Source organism: Martes martes (genome assembly GCF_963455335.1).
Source record: "Martes martes genome assembly, chromosome: 1".
Classification (NCBI taxonomy): Eukaryota; Metazoa; Chordata; class Mammalia; order Carnivora; family Mustelidae; genus Martes; species Martes martes.
Genome location: NC_137888.1, coordinates 214,880,909 through 214,903,027, shown reverse-complemented (window position 1 = coordinate 214,903,027; position 22,119 = coordinate 214,880,909). Strand labels below are relative to the sequence as shown.

The 22,119-nt window shown below is 60.3% G+C and overlaps 3 protein-coding genes across 3 annotated transcripts in view; 2 read left to right on the top strand and 1 right to left on the bottom strand.

The window, feature by feature from the left end:
* FSD1 (fibronectin type III and SPRY domain containing 1) overlaps window positions 1-22,119 on the top strand; it is a gene marked incomplete at both ends in the record, with an annotated part of 516,986 nt that overhangs the window by 21,744 nt on the left and 473,123 nt on the right. The window lies entirely within an intron of this gene.
* Window positions 1,685-5,778, top strand: GIPC3 (GIPC PDZ domain containing family member 3; the record flags this gene model as incomplete). Its single annotated transcript, XM_080828599.1, has 6 exons — window positions 1,685-1,909; window positions 2,712-2,897; window positions 3,039-3,219; window positions 5,110-5,222; window positions 5,435-5,516; window positions 5,627-5,778. 6 exons carry the CDS (start codon window positions 1,685-1,687, stop codon window positions 5,776-5,778), a joined length of 939 nt encoding a protein of 312 aa, XP_080684725.1.
* Window positions 9,194-19,624, bottom strand: TBXA2R (thromboxane A2 receptor). The gene is made up of 3 exons (XM_080825098.1): window positions 19,242-19,624; window positions 14,208-15,076; window positions 9,194-10,074 (listed from the first exon to the last, which is right to left on the bottom strand). Exons 2-3 carry the CDS (start codon window positions 14,991-14,993, stop codon window positions 9,829-9,831), a joined length of 1,032 nt encoding a protein of 343 aa, XP_080681224.1. The 5' UTR covers window positions 14,994-15,076; window positions 19,242-19,624; the 3' UTR covers window positions 9,194-9,828.

Sequence of the window (22,119 nt, the reverse complement as noted above, 5' to 3'; positions counted from 1 at the left end):
TCTCCTTCAGTTTGTAAAGGTTCTAAAGTGTACAATTCTGTGGTTTCTAGTATATTTACAGAGTTGTGCAACCATCAGCGCAGTCTAATTGCAGAACATTTCCATCCCCCCAAAGAGAAGCCCTGTACCCCTTAGCAGTCACCGCCCCTCCCGCCTCCCTTAGCCCCTGGCAGAAAGGAATCCACTTCCCGTCCATGAAGGAGCCTGTTCCGGGCCTGTCACACACGTGGGCTCACACCCCGGGCGGCCTTCTGGGTCTGGTTCCCTCCCTGAGCGTCGTGTGTTCAAGGCTCATTGATGTCATAACATCCGGACTTTTAAACTTGACACGATATTTCCTTACAGTGTCCAAAACCTTCTGCAACTTGGCCCTTTCCATTAGCGCTTGGTTTCTGTGATTCTCCCAAGGCGGACGACCCCTTTGCCACCACTATATGGCATTCCGTTGCTTTTTATTATAGGAGCCAATTTTTTTTTTTTTTAAGATTTATCGGAGAGGGAGAGAGAGAGCGAGTGAGAGAGAGAACACAAGCAGGGGGAGCAGCAGGCAGAGGGAGAAGCAGGCTCCCCGCTGAGCAGGGAGCCCCACACCGAGCTCCATCCCAGGACCCGGGGATCATGACCTGAGCCAAAGGCAGACGTGGAACCCATGGAGCCAACCAGATGCCCCCCAGAGCCAAAATTCTTGTTGTTGGCTGCCTCCGTGCTGTGGTCCCAGGGAATTGTTACGGATGCTTCCTGGTGCCCACAGCCTCCTTCCCTCTTTCTTCGTCTGTAACCTGGGGGTTCATTCATTTCCTCACCAAAGATCGCCTGAGCGCCCGCTGTCTGCCAGGCACGGGGCACCGGGATATGCCAGGGGGGAAGGAGACCAGAGCCCCCGCCCTCTTACAGCTGACGTTCTAGTCCTGGGGACAGCCGGGATACAAGATGAACAACTGATCTCTCCGGTAGTGCTCGATACCAGGGAGAAAAATCTGCAAAAAGAGATGAGAGGTGGAAGGAGGACGCAACATTTGAGCAAGTAGCTGAGGGAGGTGTGGGAGGGAGCCGCATGGATGACTGGGAAATGGCTTTCAGGCAGAAAGAACACATGTGCAAAGGTCCTGGGGCAGGACCCAGCCTGGTATTAGAAAAAAGGCAAAGAGGCCAGTATATCTGGAGCAGCCGGAGTGAGGGGGAGATGGGGAGGAAGGGAGGACAGGGAGGGGATGGGGCAGGTTGTGCAGGGCCTGGTGGGCTTCAGGGAAGCCTGGTGGGCCTCAGGGAGGACTCCCCCCCACCCCAGGAGAGAGCAGTGGAAGGATGTGGCTGAGGTTACCCCAGGGTACCTGTCCTGCCCCCTCATTGTTGCAAGAATTAAATAAGCACCTAGAGGACAGTGAGCACCAGGCACGCTCAGCTGTTTTCGTCCTCATCCGTGATCCCTGTTTCTCCCCAGTCTGCAGCCCAGGGCCCGGAGGACTGCCTGGGGTCCCCTGGGAGCGCGCAGCTGGCGCTGGCAGGGCCCGGACACCCTCCGCAGCCCGCGGTATCGCCTTCCCGGGCGGCTCGGGTTCCCGGATCCCCTTACCCCAGCGGCTCGACTGTCGCGCCCTGGGCCGGGGGAGGGGAGGCTGCAGGAAGCGGCGGATCCGGCGGCGACGGCGGTGGCGGTGGCCGGGGTGGCCCAGCTCCTCCGGCCATGGAGAGCGCCGCGGCCCAGGAGACCCGGGGCGCAGAGGCCCCGCGCCCGGCCGCGCCCCCGCCCTCGCCCGCGGAGCCCCCAGCCGCGCCCCGCGCCCGTCCCCGCCTGGTCTTCCGCACGCAGCTGGCGCACGGCAGCCCCACGGGCAAGATCGAGGGCTTCACCAACGTCCGCGAGCTCTACGCCAAGATCGCCGAGGCCTTCGGAATCGCGCCCACAGAGGTGAGGACCCCCGAGCCCCCGCCACCCCACCCCCCGCCAGCGCGGGAGGCGCACCCGTCCGACCGAGGATTGGGGGGGAGCCTGGAGCGGGGACCGGGGGCTCCGGATCCCCCCTCCTCGGATGGAGGGGATCCGATCCCCGGATCTCAAAGGCACGCCCCTCAGATCCTGGGGTGCCCATACCCTAGAGACCCTCTTCGCGCGCCCTGCGCAAAGGAGGAGCCCGCGTTAGGGTTAGTGGGTCCCCAGGCCGTCCAGGAGCTGAACCAGCTGGGGGGTGGATCCCAGCCCTCGGGGAAGGGTAAGCGCGTCCACGGCTCCTGGGCGCCGCTGGGGCTGGGGTTCCAGGCAGCCGCCTTCCAGGTACGAAGTTGGAGGCGAAGTCGGAGGCCCCAGGGGTCAGGGGCTGGGCGGCTGTATGACTCGCAGCCCCCAGGGGGCGCCGGTAGATTCAGAATCGACTGAAAAAGTTGGGCTGGAGTGTCAGGACACCAACTGGTTAAAACTGAAAGACCGGGGATGGAGGAGGGGTCTCTTCCTGCCCACAACCCCCTTACCACCCTGCTCCCCGTTCGGAGGGTCTCAGACTCCTTCTTGCCCCCCCCCCCGCCCCATTCGGAGGGTCTCACGTCCAGCCTTTTCCACGAGGACTGGGATCCTGGTGGGTGGGTGACCAGACCCGTTTCATGTCTCTTTGTGCCTCAGTTTCCCTCTCGGGCTCCCGAACCCATCACCCTGGTTGTTCTGCACAGAAGGCGATGAGCGCTGTCATTAATTCTGGACTCCCCCTCCCCGGGGACAGATCTTATTCTGTACCCTAAACAGCCACAAAGTGGACATGCAGAAACTCCTGGGCGGCCAGATAGGGTTGGAGGACTTTATCTTTGCCCATGTGCGCGGCGAGACCAAGGAGGTAGAGGTCACTAAGACCGAAGACGCCCTGGGACTGACCATCACGGACAACGGGGCCGGCTACGCCTTCATTAAGGTGCTCACGGGAGGGCGGGCGACGTCCTGGGTGCTCAGGGACCTGGAACGAGGCGCTGCCCCTCTCCGGTCTAACCTGGGCTCTGGGAAGCCGAGGGGAGGTGGCTGGGCTGGCCCCGTGAGTGACTCTGGGTCCCCACAGAGGATCAAGGAGGGTAGCATCATCAACCGGGTCCAGGCTGTGTGCGTGGGCGACAGCATCGAGGCCATCAACGACCACTCCATCGTCGGCTGCCGCCACTATGAGGTAGCCAAGATGCTCCGGGAGCTGCCCAAGTCCCAGCCTTTCACCCTGCGCCTGGTGCAGCCCAAGAGAGCCTTCGGTGAGGGCCACCTGGGGTCCAGGGGGCAGGTGGGGTGGGGGTGAGGAGCTCCTCCAGAAGCGGGTTCTGCGGACACCAGTGCAGTGGAGCATGGGTGTAGGTGGGGGGGATGGGACAGGATGGAAGGTTCTAGATGCCTCTGGCGACACGACAGGGGGCTTCTGGCACTGGGTCAGGAATAGGTAGGTAGTTTCTAGATTGTTTGAGTCCATCTGGGGGTGGGGGCAGGCGGGTTTGGAAAGATCAGGATAGGAGAAGGAGGCATCTGGACCTATTTTGGATGTGGTTCTAGAGAAGGTTTTTCCAGGTGTGTTCTAGAACGGTATTTTTAAAAATTATTTATTTATTTACTTATTTGAGAGAGATTCAGCATGAGCAGGGGGAGGGGCAGAGGGAGAAGCAGACTCCCCACTGAGCAGGGAGCCCGATGTGGGGCTCCATCCCAGGACCCCGGGATCACGACCTGAGCAGAAGGCAGAGGCTTAACCGAAGGAGCCCCCCAGTTGCCCGTAGAATGGTGCTTTCCAAAGAGAGGTCTGCGAGCTGTCCGTGCACGGGATAAGGGACTTGCTCTCCAAGAGGGTTTCCCCAGTTCAGCACTAGGACATCTGGCCCAGCTAATTTCCTGAAGTGGGGGCCACCCTGGGCACAGTAGGATGTTGGGCATCACCCCTGGCTTTAACCCAGCAGATGCCGATGGCAACCCTCAGGTTGTAACAACCAAAATGCCTGCAGGTATGGTCAAGGTCAGCTGGGGTGAAATCACCCGCCCCTGCCCCTGGCGTCGAAAACCCCTGCCTTAGAACGCAGGCTGCCGTGTTTAGCGGCAGGTGTGTTTTTTCAATAGCCAAGACTTTCTCAAGGAAGGAATCAGCGCGCTGCTTTCCATTCTGGCACCACCTTCTTATTTCATTATGGACTGGCCCTTTGAGCTGCGTTGTTCTCCGGTGAGAGGTTCTAGAAGCACCCAGGCACATCTGGAGGGAGGTCCTAGGGAGAAGGGGACAAGGTGGGGCTCCAGATCTGCCCTTTAGCACAGCAGTGGACGCTGAGAGCCGTGCCCAAACGTTAGAAGGATGAGTTCTAGACAGTGTTTTCTAGACTGACCCTCAGGCTACAGGAGGGTCTCAAGCAGTCCCTTCTACAAAGTCATTTTAAAAAGAGGAGGGGGGTGCCGGGTGGCTCAGTGGGTTAAAGCCTCTGCCTTCGGCTCGGGTCATGATCTCAGGATCCTGGGATCGGGCTCTCTGCTCAGTGGGGAGCCCGCTTACCCCTCTCTCTCTGCCTATTTGTGATCTCTCTCTCTCTCTATCAAATAAATATAGAAATAATCTTAAAAAAATAAAAAATAAAAATAAAAAGAGGAGGGACAGGGGGTGCCTAGAGGGCTCAGTCAGGGAAGCCCATGACTCTTGATCTCAGGGTCGTGAATTCGATCGGCATGCTGGGAGTAGAGATTATTTTAAAAACGTTAAAAAATAAAAAGAGGAGCGCCTGGGGGGTTTGGTCGTTAACCATCTGCCTTGGGCTCAGGTCTTGATCCCGGGGTCCTGGGATCGAGCCCGGCATGGGGCTCCGTGCTCAGCGGGGAGCCTGCTTCTCCCTCCCCCACTCCCCCTGCTTCTGCTGCCTCTCTCACTGTGTCTCTCGCTGTCAAATGAATTTAAAAAAAAAAAATCTAAAATAAATAAATAAAATTTTTTAAAAGGAGGGAGATTTGGAGGAAACAAGAATTCTCAAGCAGGGTCTCTGAGGATTCACCCCTGGACGTAAGGAGGGCTTTGAAGGATAAGAAGGTTCTAGAAAGGCTCGGCTGGCAGCTTCTGAGCGCTTACACAGATGCGGACCCGCCCAGAACACGTGCCTCTCCCCCGGCTCTGTCCCTTCTAGATATGATCGGCCAGAGGAGCCGCGGCAGCAAATGTCCCACGGAAGCAAAAATGACCAGTGGGCGGGAGACCCTGCGTCTTCGTTCTGGGGGGGCTGCCACAGTGGAGGAAATGGTGAGTGAGGGGGAAGGGAGCCTTCGGGGGGCTCTGCACCGAGCACTCGGCTGACTCAGTGGGACCGCGGGTAAGAACCTCTCCTTCGTCCCTGCGAGATGGGGCCTCGTGGCGCCGCAGGACACGAGCGGTGGCACAGGGGCGGCCTGCGCAGGGGCTGGGCTGGAGGGATCCCAGGCTTTGACCTTCTCTACCCGGCCCCCCACCCCCAGCCCAGCGAGTTCGAGGAGGAGGCGTCGCGGAGAGTGGACGACCTGCTGGAGAGCTACATGGGCATTCGGGACCCAGAGCTGGGTAAGGGGCCAGGGTAAGCCGGGTGGACCCTGGGGGGGAGGGTAGCCCACCGGGAGGAGTCGGAGGTCCGAGGAACCCCCTCACCCGCCTTCCCTCCTGCTCGGCCGCAGCAGCCACCATGGTGGACACGTCCAAGAAGACGCGGAGCGTCCAGGAGTTCGCGCACCGTTTAGATTCCGTCTTGGGCGAGTTCGCCTTCCCGGACGAGTTTGTGGTGGAGGTGTGGGCCGCCATCGGAGAGGCCAGGGAGGCCTGTGGCTAGTCTGCCCCGGGGCCCAGCGCAGCCCCAGCCCAGAACCCAGCCCCCCGCCCCAGCCCGCCCGGCCGGTTCCTAAAGCCCAGCTCTGCCCCAGGAACCAACCCGGATCTGAGACCCAGCCCTGCTCTAGAGTCCAGGCAGGCTCTGGGACCGAGCTTCCCGCTAGAACCCCTACCAGTTCTGAGAGGTCAAGTCTCAGCTCTGAGGTCAAGTCTTGCTCTAGAACCAAGCCCAGCTCGGAGACCAAGCCCTGTTCTAGACCTCAGGCCAACCCTGAGACAAAGTTCATCCCTAGAACGCAATTCAGTTCTGAGACCCAGCCCAGCCCCGAAACCCAGCCCTTCCCTGGAACCCAAGATAGCTCTGAAGCTAGACCAAGCTCAGAAACCAAGTTAAGGTCTGGGTCCCACATAAGTTTTAAGACACAGCCCAGTTCGGAGATCAACCCCAGTTCCGGAAGCCAGCCCAGATCTGTGTCCAAGCCCCTCCATAAAACTCAACCTGGTGGGGGACCTCAAACCAGCTGCATGACGCAGCCGCACCTAGATGCCCCGTCTAGCTCAGGAACTCCCGTTAGTTCTGGAGTCCAGATCAGACTCAAGAGACAACCCAGCAACAGTAGCCACCCAGGCTCAGGACTGGAAGGCGGCTCCCACACCCAGCCCCGCTCACCCCAGCCCCGCTCACGAGCCCAGATGCTCGCCGCGGCTCAGTCCAGACCCAGATCCCAGCCCTGCTCTAAAACCCAGCTGCCCTCGAGTACTCACCAACGTCCTGGGGCCTGGTCTGGTTCCAGTGATGAGTCCAGCTCAGAGACCGAGCCCAGTTCCAGGCCCCAGCCTCAGGCTACTACCAGGCCCATCTCCAGAATTCAGACAAGCTCCGGAACCCCATCCACTTCTGAGGCAAGGCCCACCTCCAGAGCTCAGCAGGATGCCGAGCCCCGCTCCCACTGCAGAGCGCAGACCAGCTCTAGAATACCGTCTGACTCTGGGACCCAGACCGGTTTCAAGACCTGGGCCATTTCCAGAGCTCGGTCCAGCTCAGGCAGTCCACCCAGCTCCAGAACTCAGCTCCCTTCTGAGGCGCGGACTGGGTCTGAAACCCCACCCAGCTGCCAACCACAGTCAGTCGCCGAGAGCCCGCTGAGTTCCAGAATCCAGCTAAACTCTGGAATCCAGCCTAGCCTCGGGACCCAGACAGAGACAGCAACAGACTTAAGCCCCACAATTCTGTCTAGCTCTGAAAGCGGACCCAGCTCCAAGACCCAGACTTGTCTGGGAGCTCAGTCAACCTCTGGGACTCGGCGTACCTCGGAAACGCTATCAAGCTCTAGACACCAGCTGCAGGCCACAGTCCAAGGCAGCTCCGGTGTTGAGCTGGACTTTGGGAAGCAACCCAGCTCTGGAACTCAGCCAAGCCCCAGGATTCATTCCAGCCCAGAGACCCAGCCCAACTTGGAAACCCAGAGTGATTCCAGAACACGGCCTGTTTCTGAAACCCAACCCAGCTCTAGAACCCTGATCAGTTCTGGAACCCAGCTCAGGCCTGAGATCCAGCCCACTTCAGAGACCCAGCCCAGTGCAAGATGTCAGCCCAGCTCCAGGATTCAGCTCAGCCCTGAGACCCAGCCCATCTCTGGAACCCAGAGCAGTTCCAGAACTCAGCCCAGCTCTGGAATTTACCTTAATTCCAGAACCCAGCCTGTTTCTGGAACCCAGTCCAGCTCCAGAAGCCAGACCAGTTCTGGAAGCCAGCTAAGCTCCAAGACGCAGCCCAGCTCTGGGACCCAGAGCAGTGCAAGAATTCAACCCAGCTCTGGAGCCCAGCTCAGCTCCAGAACTCTGTCCAGCCCCGAGACCCTGCTCAAATCTGAGACCCAGCTCAGTTGCGGGATTGAGCTCAGCTCAGAGACACAGCCCATCTCTGGAAGCCAACCCAGGTCAAGAATGTTGCCCAGCTCTGGAATTCACCTCAGTTCTAGAATCCAGCCTCTTTCTGAAACTCAACCCAACTCCAGAACCCAGAGTAGTTCTGGAACCCAGGCCAGCTCTGGGACCCAGAACAGCACAAGAAATCAACCCAACTGTGGAGCCCAGCTCAGCTCGAGAACACAGTTTTCCTCTGAGACTTGGCTCAGCTCTGAGATTCAGCTCAGCTCTGAAACCCAACCCAGCTCCAGAACTCTGATCAGTTCTGGAACCCAGCTCAGTCCTGAGACCCAGTTCACCTCAGAGACCCAGCCTAGTGCAAGAATTCAGCTCAGCCCTGAGACCCAGCCCAACTCTGGAACCCAGAGCAGTACAAGAACTCAGCCCAGCTCTGGAATTTACCTTAGTTCCAGAATCCAGCCTGTTTCTGGAGCCCAGTCCAGCTCTAGAACCCAGACCAGCTCAAAGATCCAGCTCAGCTCTAGAAATGGACTCCACCTACAGACCTCTGGCCTTGACCCTAGAGCCCAGGCTGATCTCACTCCCCCAGCCCAACATCAGCTCCCAGGCCCACCGCCCAGAGTCCTGACTCTTGCCCCTAGCATAGTTGCTCAGCCCCAGCCCCAGCCCCAGCCCCATGATCTGGTACATGGAACGCAGGCCAACAGCGGCCTGGGCCGAAGCCCACCAACTTTCCACCTGGCCCCACAGCCACAGATCCCCTCAGCCCCCCAGAAACCAGCCCTCTTCCCCAAGCCTCAGCTAGAACCCCAGAAGTCCACCCCACCCACCACATCTATAGTCTCTAGTTCGGCTCCCAGGGCGGCCCTTCTGCACTCCCAGCCCCCTGAGTCCCTCGCCCAGAAGCCTGTCCCCTCCCCCACACTCAAGGAGTCAAGGCCTGCTCCTTGGGGGTCAGAGCCCCTCCCCCACCATGGGGAGCTGTAGCTTGAGGGCAACACAGTTTTGGCTCCCATAATCCCCCCACAATCCTGTCTCCTGTCCCCCCCAGCTGGTGTTCCTCCCAGCTGGGTCCCCTGGAGGCAGCAGGTGACCTCATTCCCCCAGCAGGTAGGTGTTGGGGGAGGAGGGAGAGTGGAAACGGGGACTTTAGTTTCACTTGGGCCTGGCTCAGGGCGCTGTAAGCAGATCCCAGGTCTGCGGGAGTGGAAAGCTGGGTGTGCGTGCGCGTGGCCGGGGGGGGGCATGTGGGCAGGAGGCAGAGAAGTGGGGAGCAGGGGGCAATTTTGTCCTCATGTACCTTGAGGGCTCATGGGGAATAAAGGCACCTCTCCCACCCCTGCAGCTGGGTGTGTCATTTTTGGGGGAGTTCACAAGGAGGACAGACGAAGGGGCAGGCATGAGGGTTTGGGGGGGCGCACCTGACCTCACCGGATGTTTTCTAAGCCACTGCTCTGTGCCAAGCCCTTTACTAAGTGCGAAGCCGGCCTGCATGGACCCTGCGCTCTGCAAAGCCTCAATCATCTGTCCTTTCAACCGATGTTTATTGAGCACCTACTATGGGCCAGGTGCGTTTGCTCGAGGCCCTGGGAACCTTCAGTGTTGAGCGAACAAAACAGGCACCCCCTCCGCCCCCCGCCCCCAGCTCTGCTCCGGCTGCCGTGGGCACGTGGTCCAACGCGATCCAATGCACGAACTTTAAAGACGGATGACTTCAGACCCGAGGGAAAGTACGGCTGGGGGCCGTGATATATTTTGGCAAGGGAGGGGTCTCGTCCGTGCACACTCAGTATTTCCTAAGCAGAGCCTTCTTGGGTTGGGGTGTCCAAGGGGATCAGCCCTACCCCAGAAAGCAGGTCATAATCAGGGGTCGGAGTCCCCCATTCCCAGAGGACTTCTGGAAGGGGAGGCTTGTAAGTCTCCTTTCCTCGGACACCCCCTGACATGCCTGCTCACCCTTCCTGGGGCTGGGAGGGGAGACGGGAAAGGGGGATCCGGGGAGAGTTAGGGGGTCCCCAAGGCTGCTGGAGAACAGCCCACAATCCTGCCCCTCTAAGGCTTGGTCCTTCTGAGACTCCGGGCTGCCGCAACCCCAGAACAGGCAGCTGTGTCCTCGGCAGGGACGCGCCAGCCAGGGGAGCCCCCCCGCAGCCGTCGGGCTCTACTGCACGGGGCGTCTCTGGGTGAGCTGCGGCTGCAGGGACAGCGACCGGGGCCGCGCGCTGAGGCGAGGGTGCAGGCGGCGGATCACGGCCCGGCGGAAGAGGATGTACACCCAGGGGTCGAGGATCTGGTTCCAGGTGGCCACGCGCAGGTAGATGAGCAGCTGCTGCTCCGTGGCTCGCGACAGCTGCCCGCTGGGGCTCATGGCCGGCGGGTTGCGCAGCACCGTCTGGGCGATGAAGACCTGCGGGGGGTCGGAGCGGTTAGCCGGGCGGCCCCGCGGCCCACGCCCACCCCGACCCCCTCGCCCGGTCCTGTCCCTGCCTGGCTGTGTGACCTGGTGGGGGGGGGCTGCCCGGCCTCTCTGAGCTTCCGCTGCCGCAGCTGGGAGATGCGCGCCCCGGGGCGCGGGCTGGGAGCGGGGACTGGCCCGTGGGAGCGGGAGTCCCGGAGCCGCCCGCCGCGCTGGGCCCTGAAACCCCCGCCCGCTCTAAACATCTCAGGACGTGAAACTTTTCCACTGCACCCCAGATTCTTAGTTTGTATGTTCTTTGTTGTATTTAGCTTATTTTTTTAAAAAAGATTTTATTTATTTATTCATGAGAGAGAGAGAAAGAGGCAGGCTCCCCCGCGGAGCGGGAAGCCTGATGCGGGGCTCGATCCCAGGACTCCAGGGCGTGAGCTGAGCGGAAGGCAGAGGCTTCACCCACTGCGCCACCCAGGCGCCCCTGTATGTTTTATCTTAAATAACTTTATTTTATATTAACATTTATATAATTTATGACATGGTTTTACACTAAGTAAGTCTATGTTAAATTTGTATATTGAATTACTTAAATATATTTTGTCACTATTGAAATTTATGTTTAGTATGATATATATGTAATGTAAGTTATTTACAAATATGGAAAAGAAATTTCACATTGTGAATTATTATAGTAACATACTAGAGGTGTATATTATATAGTATTTAAAATTATAGAATATTACAATTATAATTATATGACTGTATAATTTATATAATTAAACATAAATTATAATACAATGTGATACTCATAATGTATATTTTATAACTATAATTAAAATTTATATTAAGCATAATTATAATTCATATTGCGTTAAGTTATTACATTAAAGTAAGTTATTATGGTGAAATCATATTCGTATTGGGGCACTTGGCTGGCTCACTCTGTGTGGACCGTGTAATTCTTGATCTTGGAGTTGTAAGTTCAAACCCCACGTTGGGCACAGAGATGATTGAAGATCTTTTGGGGACACTTGGGGGGCTCAGTTGGTTAAGCGTCTGCTTTCATCTGCCTGCGGCTCAGGTCATGATCCCTGGGTCCTGGGATCAAGCCCCGCATCAGGCTCCCTGCTCAGCGGAGACCCTGCTTCTCCCTCTCCCTCTGCCTGGTGCTCCCCCCGCTTGTGCTCTCTCTTTCTGTCAGATAAATAAATAAAATCTTTTTTTAAAAAAAGAAAAGAATGTTTTTACCGGTGCCAATAGTGGGAGAGATAATAGGAAGGGGCACATTCGTGGCAGGTGAAAATGACACGGGACTCAGATCCTGTGTCCACGCAGGGAGTCCTACTGACACAGCCACGCCCATTTGTTTCCCGTGGCTGCTTTCCCACCCGGATGGGACGGTAGAGCTGAGTATCTGTGACAGAGGCCATGTTTAAAAGATTTACCGTATGGCCCTTTATGGAAAAGTTTCCCCACAAAGGGGACTCAGGAGTTGTTTAATGATTCAGTGATTCTCCCTAAGGGAAGGGACGCCTTTCCCCTTATGCCCAGCGAGTGAACTCCTATGCGTGCTCCAAAGCCCCAGGTCCAATGGTTCAGAGCGGGACAGAGCCCATTCCGGGTGTCCCAAGAGACTGGAGGCTGGGTGGCAGGGAGGAGAGCAAGGCGCAGCAGCATGGACGAGTCTGCTGGATGTCAGGGTCCTTGGGAGGTGACATGCGTGTGCATTTCACCCAGGGGAGGGAAGCAGAGAGCCAGCGAGGAGCCAGTTCCTGGGGTGGGTCCCAGCAGCTGGCACCGATGGGCTCCCACGGGAGCAGCAGTCACAGAATGCTGCTTCTGGCTGGAAACTATGCTCTTGTCCTGCCCTGAGGTGCCCTTCCCAGGCCTGTTCTCATGGATATTACCTTTTATATTTATTGGACAGCACCCGAGTCAGGTTTGTCCTCCTCTGTCCACAGCCCTCCAGGGCTCCCATCTCCCTGGGGGAGAAGCCCAAGTCCTCCCTGCACTCCCCCCTAGTCCCCTCTCTGCCCTCCCCTCCTCCGTTTCTCCCCTGCACCCACTCTGTTCCTTCTCACTGATCTTCTCACATGCCAGGCAGGCTCCTGCCCCAGGGCCTTTGCACGCACTATGCCCTCTTCCTAGAATGCTTCCCTCCAGGCCAGATCTCCACATAGTTCACTTCCTCACCTCCACCATGTCTTTGCTCAAATGTCACCTTCACCGAGAGGTCCCTGACCACCATCGGGCCCAGTCTCTTGGGACGTCCAGAATGGACCTTGCTCTGCTCTGAACCATTCCAGCGGGGGCCCTGAAGCATGGGTAGGAGTTTCACTGCTAGATAAAACCCAGGAAGGCATTCTAGATAGACGCTCCCTGAATTGTTAAATGACTCCTGGGGCCCCTTGGTGGCACACTTCTTCTTCAAGGGCCGTGTTATAACTTTTCTTTTCTTTTTTTTTTTTTTTAAAGATTTTATTTATTTATTTGACAGAGACAGAGATCACAAGTAGGCAGAGAGGCAGGCAGAGAGAGAGGGGGAAGCAGGCTCCCCGCTGAGCAGAGAGCCCGATGTGGGGCTCGATCCCAGGACCCTGGAACCATGACCTGAGCCGAAGGCAGAGGCTTTAACCCACTGAGCCACCCAGGCGCCCCGTGTTATAACTTTTCTAAACACAGTCTCGGCCACAGCTAGGCTCTGCAGCTTCCGAGCAGCAAGGAAGCACGCGGGTGTGGCTGTGTTCTAACAGGACTTTATTTCTGGATGCGGAAATTTGAATTCCGTGTCATTGTCATGTGTCACAAAATATCGAAATATGATGCTCCTTTCTTTGCGGCTTTCCTCTGACCACTTACGTTTGTAAAAAATTCTCAGCAAAACAAAAACCACAAAGCAAAAGCAAAAAAACAAATTTGTGATCTTTCTATTTGCAGGGTGTTTTTTTTTTCCCTAAGATTTTATTTTTAAGTCGTCTTAAAACAGGGGGCTCGAACTCATAACCCTGAACTAAAGAGTCACACGCTCCAACAATTGAGCCCACAAGGGACCCCTGCAGGTTTGGTTTTTTGTTCTAGCTCTTTTCACTTCCTACTATCGACCCCTTCCTGCATCCATACAGGAGGTTTGTGGCCCGCCTTCCCCACTGGCAAGGCTTCCAAGAAGGATCTCTGACACTTCTGTTCTCTGCTGTGTCTTCAGTGTCTGGACTAGAGCCTGGAACATAGGAGTCACTCATGAAATGTTTGCGGAAGGGGCAAACGATTAATGGGTTCATTTCCATCTCACCGTAACTCGGAAGGGCAGACACTTTTTAATCCCCCTGATCACCAAGGCTGGAGGAGGGGAGCCCAGAGCCAGAGTCACATAGCAGGTCCTTGCTGGGCGTGAGTTGGACACCGAGTGTCTGACTTCAGACTCCAGGCATGTCCTGATCGAATCAGAAATGGAAAAAAATACCACCCCAAATGGCCAACCACGCTGATTAGTGGAAGGACTTCAGCCAAGCTTTCCCCCCAGTCGGAAAATCGGGCCAGAGCCCGGTTTCAGAGCTAGTGTCTAGAACTAGGCACAAAGCAGGCTCGGGAAGTGTTTGATGATTCAGTGATACCACCTAGAACGCCTTCCTTTTTCTTGTTTAGTAGGTAAACTCCTTTGTATCCTTTAAAACCCTAGCTCCAATACCCCTTCTCGGGAAATCTTCCCCTGATACCCCAGATAGAACATGCGAGTCCCTCCCTGGCCACCCCAGTCCTGACCCCTGTTGGAGGTCATCGGTGTCTTGTTCATGAGCTCCTCAAGCAAGGACATTTGAACACGGGGGTCTGTGCCCACATTTTCTTGGGTGGATGAGAACCTGAGGATTTAAGTCCCCTGTGGAGGCGCCTGGGAGGCTCCGTCGGTGAAGCGTCTGCCTTCGGCTCAGGTCGGGATCCCGGGGTCCTGGGATCGAGCCCCAGGTCGGGCTCCCTGCTCAGCGGGGAGCTGCTTCTCCGCCCCCCCAACCCCGGCCCTCCCCGGGCTCTTGCTTGCGCTCTCTCCCTCCCAGATAAACACGATCTCTAGAGGTAAGTCAGCAAACCCACCGAGGGGGCCGGGAGCCCCGGGCAGGGCCCCCGGCCGCACTCACCAGCAGCGGCATCCAGCAGATACTGGCCACCACCATGATGCCCGTGAGCTGAGCCATCATCTCGACCTCGCAGTCCCGCGGGCGCTGCTGGGCGGCCTCCCGCCCGTGGTAGACGTGGCACAGGGTGGCCACGCTGATCGTGTTGAGCAGGAAGGACAGCCCCACCGAGAAGCCGCCGAGGAGCGTGAAGAGCAGCCCGAAGGCCACGTCCCCGGGCTGGGCGCCGAGCGTGAGGAAGCACCAGGAGCCCGGGTACTGCACCGTGTAGCGGCCGACGCCCAGCAGGGGCAGCAGGCCCAGCGCCAGCGCCGACGCCCACACCAGCCCCACCGTGGCCCAGGCCCGGCGCCGCGAGGCCCCCGCGGGCCGCGAGAAGGGCCGGGTGATGCCCAGGTAGCGCTCCGAGGCCATGGCGGCCCCCAGCAGCAGCGGGCAGAGGCCGAAAAAGACCATGATGACGCCCATGAACTGGCAGAGGCGGCAGCTGGGGTCCACGGCGTGCCAGTCGAACAGGATGGCGTGCTGGGACACCACGATCGCGCCGGTGACCAGCAGCCCCATGAAGTCGGTGAGCACCAGGCCGCAGAGGAAGGTGAGGAAGGAGGAGCGCGCCTGCGAGCTGCCCTGCCGCGCCCCCGCCAGCACGCTCAGGGCCAGCAGGTTGGACGCCAGGCCCACCACGCAGAAGGAGGCCGCGAACCAGGGGGAGGCGATCAGGCGCCGCTCTTCCAGGGTGATGTTGGTGGGCCGGAAGCAGGGCCCCAGAGAGGTGCCATTGGGCCACATGGCGCCGGGGCGGGGAGCGGAGGGTCACCACCCCATCGGGCCGAGGCCGCGGGTGGGGAGAGCTGGCGCTGGCTCAGGCACGCCTGGGGGAGCAGAGAGAAGGTTTGCCGGTGAGTCATTGCGCATTTTCATCGGAGGGGGCCTGGTGAACTCCTACACCATCTTCAATACCCCAGGTCAAATATCCCCTCTTTCAAGGAGCCTGTCCTGGCTCCTCTCACTCCCCACGCAGTATTACTATCCCTAATAGCGTTGGTATCATGGCTCCCACTGCTACTACCACCAGCTCTGGCCCTCCCCAGACTCAGTGACCCACCAGGGTGAGGACCCGTGCGGTCTGCTCTGTGGCCCCTGGAGAACGACACCAGGAGTCTTTTCTAAGTCACAGAGAAGAACCAAGGAGCTGTGGGCAGGAACCACCATCCTGGCGGCCCCTGCGTGAGCCCAGGCAAATGGTTTCTTCTCCCTGGGCTCCGCGGCCCCGCTCGCTCGTCACCCAGCTGAGCCCTCAGTCAACTGCAGAACCCAGGGCAGATTTCAGCTGCTGGGAGACAGGATGTGTGCGAGGTGAGGAGGGCGGCGGGCGGGCGGGCCGAGACCACCGGCTCTGAGGTCACCACTGCACCTGCATGTACGTGGGAGGCCTGACACCTTCAGCGTTTTTGGAAAACACTGCCTTACCCATGTTGGGATCATGTGGGTTTTCCCCCCACCGTTCTCACGGCATTTTTTTAAAAAAGATTCTATTTATTTATTTGACAGAGAGAGAGACAGCGAGACAGGGAACACAAGCAGGGGGAACGGGAGAAGGAGAAGCAGGCTTCCCGCAGGGCAGAGAGCCCGATGCGGGGCTCGATCCCAAGACCCCAGGATCATGACCCGAGCCCGAAGGCAGAAGCTCAACGGCTGAGCCCTCCAGGCGCCCTGGGGCATTGTTTTTATAATGAAGAAATAAAACCAGAAATCTAGTTCCATTCTGGGAATAAAAACAGAAAAACCCAGCTCATCTGGAGCAACAGACTCCCTGGGGATGAGCTAAAAATGGCAGTGAGAGGGACCTGTTACCCTCTGGGGCTGCGGGAGGACGCCGGGGATGCCGGGCCTAGCTGCCGCGAGTATGGACGGACGGACCAGACGTGGGGATGTCGCGCAGCAACAAAGCAAGAGACCATCCGGGGAACAGCTCCCAGTGCCAAGAAGGACACACCAGAGAGGCCACTGGGGGCGCTGGGGCCTAACCGGTGGGTCCCTGGGCTCCTGCCCTGGGTCCACACCGCAGGTCCCCCTGTGTGGCCAGCGAGGCTGCCCGGGGCGGGGGAGGGCAGAGGGGACGCAGGTGGGCGGGCGTGGGCAGGATGTAGGGCCGGCGGGCAGTTAGAACTCAGAAAGCTCCTTCCACGACCCCCCATTTTGCAGAAGGGGAAGACGGAGGCGCCAGAGAGGCCGAGTCTCTTGTCCGAGGCCCCGCAGCCTGGCCTGAGTTGATCTGAGATGTAAATCCAGGCCTTGTGGGCAAGTCCCTGTAAATGATTCACAGGCCTGCCGGCCAGAGGGAGCCCTGCTGTGGGGGTCCCCGTCACCGTCACCGCAACTTGCTCTAAGGGCTGGAATCTTCTAAAAAGCGGGTCTGGCCAGATTTGCCATGTGGCCATGAACCCCGTCACAGACCCCCCCGCTGGGAGCTCCCGGTTCCCTTCCTGGAGAACGGGCGGACGGGAACGAGCTGAGCTGGGTACAGGGCTTAGCGCCCTGTGGGTGCTCACTTCGCGCCGGTGCTCGCTCCCCGTCCTGCTAACCGGTGCGCTGGCCTGGCCCCTCTGCTCAGCGACTCCCTATCGCTGCTCATGAATTATCCAGCCCCTGACAACCACACTGAGCTTTGCTCCCCGGGCCGAGAGCCAAGGCCACGGCCACTTTGGCTGCGGGGGGGGGGGGGGCGCTGCGGTGGGAAAACAGGGTCCAGAGAGAAGTGGGCGGCCGTGCGGGGGCTGTTCACAGTGATCACACCCTTACCCTCCACTGCAGAGCAAGGGGCGCGCTCTCTGCAGTCACAGACTTGGCCTACATTTGGATTCCTCTTAGGACGGGGCACTCGCTCCCTCAAGAGCTGCTACACACTGTTTCTGAAACTTCCTGGGGACTTGGGTTGTGCCTGCGGCCCCTACCCTGACCTCAACCTGGAGGGACCACCAGCCCCTCCTGGGGTTTCATGACCGCACCCTGCGTGGGAGCTCAGGCACTTCTTGTTCGCCCTGGGGCCACATACCCTGAGACTGCCTCACGTCTCCCCTATCTGGGAACAAACCTATGACCCAGAGCCCTTGGCCCCGGGGAAGGCTGGAAACTGGCATGACTGTCTCCGGGCACAGCCCGTGGTTTCCACTCCCCCTCTCCCCCCCAACGGGTTCAGGTGATAGCTGCCGTCTCAAGTTCCCTAGGCACGCGGGCCAGGCCCGTAGGGACCCCTGGCAAGGCCTCCTTTCCCCTCCTAAGTTGGCTGGGAGGGATGGCAGGCCCTCCCCCGCAGGGGACTGTCAACACAGTGCGAGGTCCAGAATCAGTCCTGTGTGGCCCTTGGGGGAATACGCCTCCCTCTCTGTGCCTCGTGAGAGGCACGGAGCCCCGATTCCCACCCCAGATTTGCTGCACAAACCCAGGCTTCCATGGCCCAAGAGCAGGGAGGTTTGGGCTTTGAAGGACCAGGGCTCTGGAATTCTAACAAGCTCCTAGTTCTGGAACCCAGGAGGCCTCAAGTCCAGAATTCCAAGGGGCCGAGGTTCTAGAACCTTGATGGGAACGTGGCTGGGTCCTGGGATCCAGAACTTCCATCTCCCCTCCTGGAACCTTCTTGGAGGACATCAGTCCACCTGGGTGAGACTGGGCCCCGGCGGGGGTTGGGGGGCGGCTCCATCATGCCCCAGAGGCACAGACACCAGGCTGGGCCCTCCCAAGCCCAGCCGCCAGTGGAATGCGAGCCCTGGTTCCCAAGCGCCAGGCCCCTCCCCTGCCTGCTGGTGGCTGCCGGCCCTGCTCTCCTCCGCCTCCGGAGCTGGCCGTCTCTCAACACGTCCGTCTCCTGCTCAACACTTCATCCCCCCGCTTGCCAGGCCGCCTGTCTCCAGGCCCACCCAGACACCCTGCAGGGGTGAAGATGATCTCCCACCAGCTCGAACCGGAGTCCCTGACCTTCCGTCGCCAAGCTGCAGGCCAACACCGCCAAGCCTCAGTGTCCCCCCCTCTGCAAAATGCAGAAAACGGGGACGCAAAGTCGCCCGCTGGTATTCTGGCCGATCTATCCAGGCCTGACCCATCCCCATGGGCCCTCCACGCCCCCCACCTCACGCCTGGAGAGACTTGCCGGCTCCTGGGGGGCTCCGGGCTTATTTCCCAGCTGGCCATGTGTGCGGGGGACAGCCCCGAGGTGGCCCCCTTCACGTCTGCTGAGTCCTCCAAGCTCTGGCTAGTGAAGGCCGCCGCCCTTTGGCGTAAAGCTGCGGGGGCCAGGCCGGCCCACGCCTGGGGCAGCCTCGCAGACCCATGGGCCGGGACCCCTCCACAGACCCCCGGGGAGACGCACACTTGCGGGTAGGGCCCCTGTCAGTCCCCAGGCCCGCCCTTGCCTCCCCTCCCCACACCACAAGGCTTAATTTCCGGGAACTTTTCCTGTTTGTGACACGGACTGGCTCCCACCTCAGAGGGTGCAGCGGGGGGGCCTCCACAGTCACTCCAGCTCGGCCCTGGGAGCCTCATTTCCTCATCTGTACAATGGGCGCCCTCGAGGGCTCAGCACTCGGCAGCCGGTGTGGGGGCCGCACAGGAGGGCAGGTGTGGCCGTGGGGAAGGACGACACCGAGGCACGGACACCGAGTTAGAGAGATGCGGCTGCTGCGCGGAGACCCTCCGCTGCGGCCCGCCCGGACACACGGACGCGCGGCCACGCTTGCTCACGGCCGCACCCAGCGCCTCGCACCCTTCCTGCCACATCCGAGGACCCTGAGCGGCTCAGCGCCCACCCAGGGAAACGCACCCACAGCACACCCTCAGCCACGCTGGGACGGGCCCAGGGCGGACAGTGGGGGCGCGACCGCCCCCTCCGGCCACAGACCGGGTCTCAACAACGCCCCCGCCCCGACACCCAGCACCTGGCGGCCGGGCCCGCGCGGGGACACACCCACAGCGGGGCGGGCCTCCGCGGGACACACCCGCCCGCTCTCACGCCCCGCCCCTAACCTGGCGGCCCGGCCTCACCTGGAGACGGTGACCCGCGGGACGCGCGGGGGTCGCGCCTGTCGCGGAGCCCCGCGGGCGGGCCGGCGCCGGGCCCAGGCCGGGGAGGGCGGAGCGGGGAGGAGGGCGGGCCGGCCTCCCGGAGCCCCCGGGGAAACCGAGGCACGGCCAGGGCCCAGCCGCCCGGAGGACCCCCGGCTTTCACGTCCCCGCAGGGCACAGATGGAGGGCGCGGCAGCTCTGGACGCCGGGGTGCGCGAGGTCCTCCGGGGCTGGAGGAGGGGCGACGAGCCCTCGCGGCCCGAAAGGGGGGTCCGCGGGGGCTAAAAATAGCCCCGGCCCGGGGCTCCGATCGGCAGCCGGCGCCCAGTCTGTCCTTGTCTCTCTGTCTCTCCGTCCGTCTCTACGGGCCCCTCCCCCTGCGCTGGCCACGCCCCTGTGGCCCGGCCTGGCTGATGGGGGTCAGTGGGCAACCCCCAGCCCGCCCGGAAACCCGCGCAGCCGCCTGGGGGAGTGGGCGCGTCCCCCTGGGCTCAGGGACAGGGATGCGGGTGGCCGGGGTGGTCGGCGCCCACACGGGAGCCTTTGGCCCGGAGCCGCCAGAGCCGGGCCCGTCTTTGCGCTCCCGCCGCCAGGCCCCGCATTATTCACCATCTGGGCAGCACCCAAGGGCAGCAGGGGCGGGGAGGGGCCGCGGGCGGAACGGACCCGGGACGCTCCCAGACCCCCGCCCAGGGGCCCAGGGCTCCAACCTGGGGAACTGGTGGGCTGGCGCCTGGCACACAGTAGGTACCTAATGGATGCAGGGTGTGCTTAGAGGGGAGGGGCGCCAACACTCAGGGAGCAGCTCTGTGGGCGCCCCTCCCCCCAGCAGGTCCGCAGGCCCTGGTGGAGGCTCTGGCATTCCAGGAAGGGGGTCCCCCGAGGTCAAAGGCTTGGGGATGGCAGTGGGGCTGGAGGAGGAAGGGAAGCCCCCAGAGAGCTCCCTGCAGGCAGGTCAGGCGGTCAGTCCCCCTCCCCCTCCTTCCCCAACGCGGGTGCTGGGTGCAGAAGGAAGCCCCAGCCAGTCACCCGGGAGGGAGTGAGTGAGCCCAGGGATCCAGGAGCGGGGCTTGGCACAGGCAGGGGGGGCTTCCTTGAAGACCCCCAGACCCAGGGCTCTGGGCCAGGGTCTCATCAGCCACAGAAGCAGTGGGTTACCAGGCTGGGTGTGGCTGGAGGACAGCCAGGCTAGGCCTCGAGTGGGTGAAGAGGGTCGGGTAGCTGAGGTCAGCCTTTGAAGCCACGTGGACAGCAGGATTTGGGTGTGAAGGGGTGACCCTGGGCCTCACTGGCCCCAAGTTAGGGCCTGCAGTGGGTCAGGGCTAGCTGGTTTGGCCTTGGCCCTGCCCCAACCGGTCCTCGGGGGCCTGGGAAGGACACACAAGGTCTGGCTCTGAGTGAGGACGTGCTTTTCTGCTCTCCCCTGCTCTGCCTTGCGTGTCCTGACACCCCTCTTCTGGCTCCCCACCCCACCATCCTTCCGGCCTCCGGGCCCCAGCGCACAGCGAGCATCCCCAGCGTCCTTCCGGATGGCCTCTCCCGTCCTGGCCCAGTGTCTGAGGTGCGGAGGATTCAGTGGTTAACTCTGACTTCTCCTCCTTGGAGTGGGGTCTCCCCAGCTCCTATGCATCTGCCAGAGCCCTGGCTCCAAGGCCCCGCTTGTGTAAAGCCGTGTTCTCCCAAGCTGTCTCACCACCACCACCCCCCCCCCCCCCGCCAAATCCTCTTCAAGAGCAACTCCGTGCCTTAGTCCACGTGGTGGGACAATTCTGCATCAGATCTGCCCTCGAGGATGCCCTCCTGCTGGAGAGACAGAGCTGGACAGAGTCCAGCACCCTGCGGCCAGGCCAGGGCCAGAGGAAGGGAGAGGGCTTAGGGCAGCCCAGAGATGAGCCAGGAAGACATCCTGGGGGAAGAAGGTGAAAACTGGGCTTTGTAGGATGAATAGGAGTGCCGGGGATCAGAGACATGCGGTCGTGGCAGAAATTACGTTTCAAACTTTGGGGAGGAAAGGGAGCATGAGGCTTCGGGAAATTGCGAGGAGGGCAGATGCGGTGCAAAGAGGATGTGGAGCTGGGCTCCAGACGTGGGGGGACTTGAGGGACACGGCTCCCTTCCCACTTCCTCTGCCCGAGATAACAGGGACAGCGTCCTTTCTGGGAACCGGCCACGGCAGGCATCAGAGAGGGGCACTTGCCCCGCACTGAGTCTGGGCGGCCCCGCAACTCTGCAAGGCAGTGTGGGAAACATGGGGAAACTGACGGGCGCCGGGCCAGCTCAGTCAGTAGAGCACACAACTCCTGATTTCGGGGTTGTGAGTTCCAGCCCCACGTTAGGTGTGTGGAGAGCGCTTAAAAACATAGAAGCTTGGGGCGCCTGGGTGGCTCAGTGGGTTAAAGCCTCTGCCTTCGGCTCAGGTCATGATCCCAGGGTCCTGGGATCGAGCCCCACGTCGGGCTCTCTGCTCAGCGGGGAGCCTGCTTCCTCCTCTCTCTCTGCCTGCCTCTCTGCCTACTTGTGATCTCCGTCTGTCAAATAAACTCTTAAAAAAAAGATTAAAAAGAAACATAGAATCTTAAAAAAAAAAAAAAAAGAAGGGGAAACTGAGGTCCAGAGGGAGGAAATGAGGCATCTAAGGCTACGTGTGGGTGAGATTTGCACACAGCTCTGGCTTCCGGCACCTCCCGGCCTCCCTCCCAGCCCCGCCCCACGCAGTTGGCTAGGGAGGCTCCGGAGGACCAGATGGTGAGAACAGAGGCCAGGCTCAGGATGCGCCCCCCGGGGCTGGTTTCCGGTGGGGGCCAAGCAGGGAGGATCTATTCTTAGCCTCCACAGCCCAGGGCAGGAAAAGGATGGG

What these genes read in the sequence shown, in the direction of transcription:
- TBXA2R (XM_080825098.1), bottom strand. Translation starts at nt 14,993, where the DNA reads ATGTGGCCCAATGGCACCTCTCTGGGGCCCTGCTTCCGGCCCACCAAC. An exon ending in TCTGCTGGATGCCGCTGCTG is followed by an intron (nt 10,075 to 14,207) that starts GTGAGTGCGGCC and finishes GACCCCCCGCAG; the next exon opens with GTCTTCATCGCCCAGACGGT.